The following is a 4,969-nucleotide window of genomic DNA, read 5'->3' on the forward strand; positions in this document are numbered from 1 at the left end:
ATCATTATGATGGATATATAAAAGTACGCATCAGAGTTTGAGTGTTGATTAACCATAACCATAAGCCAATTACTTCACATATTACAATATAAACAAATTCTCTTAATTACTTCCTCCATAGCATTTACGAACAAGAAAAATCTTGTATAGATCAATCAACTCTATTAGAATCGAGCATACATATATATACATTGCTACACTCTTAATTTACTCTAATTAAACCTTAATCATATCGAAACCACATAGCTGCAAATAATTACTTGCTTTTGTCGTCTCCTATTTAAGTTGATCATCATGATATCATCCATGGATGACCTATTATTTTCATATGTGACAATGATTATTATGTAATTGTTTTTAAGTCCCATTTCCCACTATGGTTAGAGTATTTGTTCTTAAAATATGTATATCAAACACACAATAATATCATTTTCCATAACAGAGAGTAAGAAAAATTTTGGATTTCTTAAAAACCATTTTAGTAACTAGGAAAATAATCAGAAACTAAATGAAGTTAAACCAAGCGTATATCTAAATAAAGTTTATGATTTTTTATATATAATTTATCTTAAAAAGAAAACTTGTGCATGGTGATAGTTGGATAGACTTATATACAATGTATACTTGGTACTTTTGATTAGAAAGACATAAAATAAGATAATTATATTATAATTTTATTGCATTTGTGTTCATCATGGCAAAAAGAAAAAAAAAATACATACTATCAATGCTAACTGCAAAGACAAATATTGGTTTTGATGATCACTTGGTGCAACAACATTTGTTTTTGAAAATATCAGAAGTAGCACATTGTCCGGATGAAAACCCAGCCTTAATACAGTCTACCTTATATTTACCATTCCCGTACGTCCCCGAACAAGTAGTCGGGCACATATCATCGATTCTCCCTGTTGGTTTGATCTCTGCATGTCCACAAAGTCAATGTTCTTTGCTTTCAAATGATGAAACTTAAATTAGTAAAAAACAACATAGAAATAAAAATGTTACCTGAAGCCAAGACGTTGTAACTCGACAAAGAAGCTGCCAATACTATCAAGAGTAAAAAGGTCACTGAAGTCATTGTGATGCCCATTTTCTTGCTTGTTTTATACTCTATGTATCAAGTTATCAACTATAATGTAGTATAATATTGGAGAAATCTGTTCTGTGATTTCTTAGATTGTAATTACAAGCTCTATTTATAGGGCATTTAGGTTTTTTTGGTTAAAAAAAAAACGTTTCCAATTCGTTTTTTGTTACCATTGATGCATCTTTCATATATACTAATGATATATTTCTTAACATCGCTGGCTCTTCCACATATATTAAACAATATTTTTTCTGACTAAAAGATATTTTTATTTTTATGACTATGTTTACATACAAATATTTTTTTAAAAGAATTTGTTTAAAAACCAAGGTTAACCTTGAATAAAAAATAAGGTTGACCGGATGCTAGAATAAAATCATATACTAACTTTATCGAATTATCTGAGAATCATATACAGGTCTAGAAAATAGTTACAACTCCATTTTGAGCATTTTCTTTCAAAATTAGTAATTTCCCCCGCATCCATGGAGTTGATGATTTTTTTTGGTGAAATTTTCCAAGTTTTAGACTAGTTTTTATTTTTTAAACTACCCTCCTAAAGATAATTTATTTAGAATTGTTTAGAAAATGTTTTTAAACAACTCTGACCATCCAAATCAAGCATACCGCACACATAAATGGACAATGGCTCAGCTACGTTGACCATCTCAATCGAGTATACACACACATCAATGGCTCATATCTCCTTACTAGCTAGCACTAATTAAAGTAAACATGTCATGAATCTTAACCACACCATATGCCTTCTTATTTAGACGATTTCAAAACTTTTATATGAATGTGAACATCTGTAACTCCCGCAAACCAAAACTCTGCGTTTTGGGGGTGGGTGTCGATCGACACCCATGTTGGTGTCGGTCGACACCACTTATTTCTGGTTCGACCAGATTGTTTTAATTATTGATTTGGACCGGTTTAGTTTAAGGAAACCATTGGACCAAGGTTTAAAAAGGAGAAAACGACCTAGGGTCGTGTTTTTATTGTCTCACGCCGCTTTGAGAGAAAAGAAAAGAGAGAAAACTGTTCTAGAGGTTCTAGAGGGAGATTGTGAGATTTAAAGGCTTTGTGGGTGAGATCTTGCTGTGGGAGTGAGGATTCAAGGCTAGGAACGTGTGGGAAGCTTGCTGAGAGTGTGGATTCGTTCATTGTTGGTCAGAAACTTCCTGCAAAGAGGTGAGTGCATGACCATGGCTAATCTAAACCCTTGATTTCCTTGTTCTTGCTTGTTTGTTGTTGTTTTGTGTGTTTTCTTGCTGGGGATTGGATTATACAGGTTCCTAATGATGTTTCCGGCATGGGTTTTGAGTATTGGATGATTTGGAGGAGATTGGGAAGCCAGATTCGACTCTCGGCTTCGTGCGGATCGTAGTTGCAGGTGGGCGTCGATCAACACCAGCAGAAATGGGCATCGATCGACACTGTGTGGTAGTGTCGGTCGACACCAATGCCAGTGTCGGTCGACACCAGTGCCAGTGTTGGTCGACACTAGGCTGGTGTCGGTCGACACCTCCCTTCCAGTGTGACGATGTTCGTTTTTCCTGGTTTGTGTGTTTTGTTTGTTGATTGTTTGGAACATTGGAGTCATTGTTGCTTGTGTGTATAGCCCAGTAGATGGGAGGATTTCCTCACTGAGTATTTATCAAATACTCATGCATCTCAATTTGTGTTTGTGGTGCAGGTAAAGGCAAAGTGTGATCGTGGAATCAAGGCAATGAAGAGGAAGATGTTCTAGGGACTCGATTGGATGTTGTATGGCATTGCTAGCTAGAGTTGGGTCATTAGAAACATTATTAGGATTGCCGGTTTGGTGTTTCTTGTTGTTTCACATTGAAATGGTTAGGATTGGTTATTGGTTATTTGATTATGGATTATTATTGGTTATTTAATTGGTATTGTTATTCTGCTGTTATTTGTGATTGTGGTTAGATGGCTAGTGGGTATGGGACCACTAGTCGTAGTTAGTTAGTTAGTTATTATTATTATTATTATTATTATTATTATTATTATTATTATTATTATTATTATTATTAAAAAAAACGGGTCAGGTCGTTTCAACATCATTATGATGGATATATAAAAGTACGCATCTGAGTTTGAGTGTTAATTAAACATAAGCATAAGCCAATTGCTTCATATATTACAATATAATCAAATTCTCTTAATTACTTCCTCCATAGCATTTACAAACAAGAAAAATCTTGTATAGATCAATCAACTCTATTAGAATCGAGCATACATATATATACATTGCTACACTCTTAATTTACTCTAATTAAACCTTAATCATATCGAAACCACATAGCTGCAAATAATTAATTGTTTTTGTCATCTCCTATTTAAGTTGATCATCATTATATCATTCATGGATGAATTATTATTTTCATATGTGACAATGATTATTGTGTAATTGTTTTTAAGTCCCATTCCCACTATGGTTAGAGTATTTGTTCTTAAAATATGTATATCAAACACACAATAATATCTTTTCCATAACAGAGAGTAAGAAAAATTTTGGAATTCTTAAAAACCATTTTAGTAACTAGGAAAATAATCAGAAACTAAATGAAGTTAAACCAAGCATATATCTAAATAAAGTTTATGATTTTTTTTTTTATATAATTTATCTTAAAAAGAAAACTTGTGCATGGTGATAGTTGGATAGACTTATATACAGTGTATACTTGGTACTTTTGATTAGAAAGACATAAAACAAGATAATTTTATTGCATTTGTGTTCATCATGGCAAAAAAAAAAATACATACTATCAATGCTAATTGCAAAGACAAATATTGGTTTTGATGATCACTTGGCGCAACAACATTTGTTTTTGAATATATCAGAAGTAGCACATTGTCCGGATGCAAACCCAGCCTTAATACAATCTACTTTACATTTACCATTCCCGTACGTTGCCGAACAAGTAGTCGGGCACATATCATCGATTCTCCCTGTTGGTTTGATCTCTGCATGTCCACAAAGTCACCACACATGCATACATATCATATACAATCATATGTAGATTATAGATATGTCAATGTTCTTTGCTTTCAAATAATGAAACTTAAATTAGTAAAAAACAACATAGAAATAAAAATGTTACCTGAAGCCAAGACGTTGTAACTCGACAAAGAAGCTACCTATACTATCAAGAGTAAAAAGGTCACTGAAGTCTTTGTGATGCCCATTTTCTTGCTTGTTTTATACTCTATGTATCAAGTTATCAACTATAATGTAGTATAATATTGGAGAAATCTGTTCTGTGATTTCTTAGATTGTAATTACAAGCTCTATTTATAGGGCATTTAGGTTTTTTGGTTAAAAAAAAACGTTTACAATTCGTTTTTTGTTACCACTGATGCATCTTTCATATATACTAATAATATATTTCTTAACATAGCTGGCTCTTCCACATATACTAAAGAATATTTTTTCTGACTAGAAGATATTTGAATTTTTATGACTATGTTTACATACAAAACTTTTTAAAAAAAATATTTGTTTAAAAACCAAGGTTAACATTGAAAAAAAAAAGTTTACCAATATAAGCATATTCTCTGAATTACTTCCTCCGTAGCATTTACGAACTTGAAAAATATTTTATAGATCAATAAACTCTATTAGAATCGAGCATAAATATTTATACATTGCCACACTCTTAATTTACTCTAATTAAATCTTAATCATATCGAAACCACATAGCTGCAAATAATTAATTGCTTTTGTTGTCTCCTATTTAAGTTGATCATCATCCATGGATGACTTATTATTTTCATATGTGACAATGACTATTGTCTATGTTTTTTTAAGTCTCAATCCCACTATTGGTGGCTCTTCTACAATAATATCCTTTTCCGTAA

General features: G+C 32.1%; 1 protein-coding gene and 1 pseudogene across 1 annotated transcript; both read right to left on the reverse strand.

Moving 5' to 3' along the window:
* Positions 728-1,137, reverse strand: LOC109129668 (defensin-like protein 43). Its single transcript, XM_019238201.1, has 2 exons — positions 1,009-1,137; positions 728-923 (listed from the first exon to the last, which is right to left on the reverse strand). Exons 1-2 carry the CDS (start codon positions 1,091-1,093, stop codon positions 763-765), a joined length of 246 nt encoding a protein of 81 aa, XP_019093746.1. The 5' UTR covers positions 1,094-1,137; the 3' UTR covers positions 728-762.
* Positions 3,907-4,354, reverse strand: LOC109129665 (annotated as a pseudogene).

This window comes from Camelina sativa, chromosome 16 (assembly GCF_000633955.1).
Source record: "Camelina sativa cultivar DH55 chromosome 16, Cs, whole genome shotgun sequence".
Classification (NCBI taxonomy): domain Eukaryota; kingdom Viridiplantae; phylum Streptophyta; class Magnoliopsida; order Brassicales; family Brassicaceae; genus Camelina; species Camelina sativa.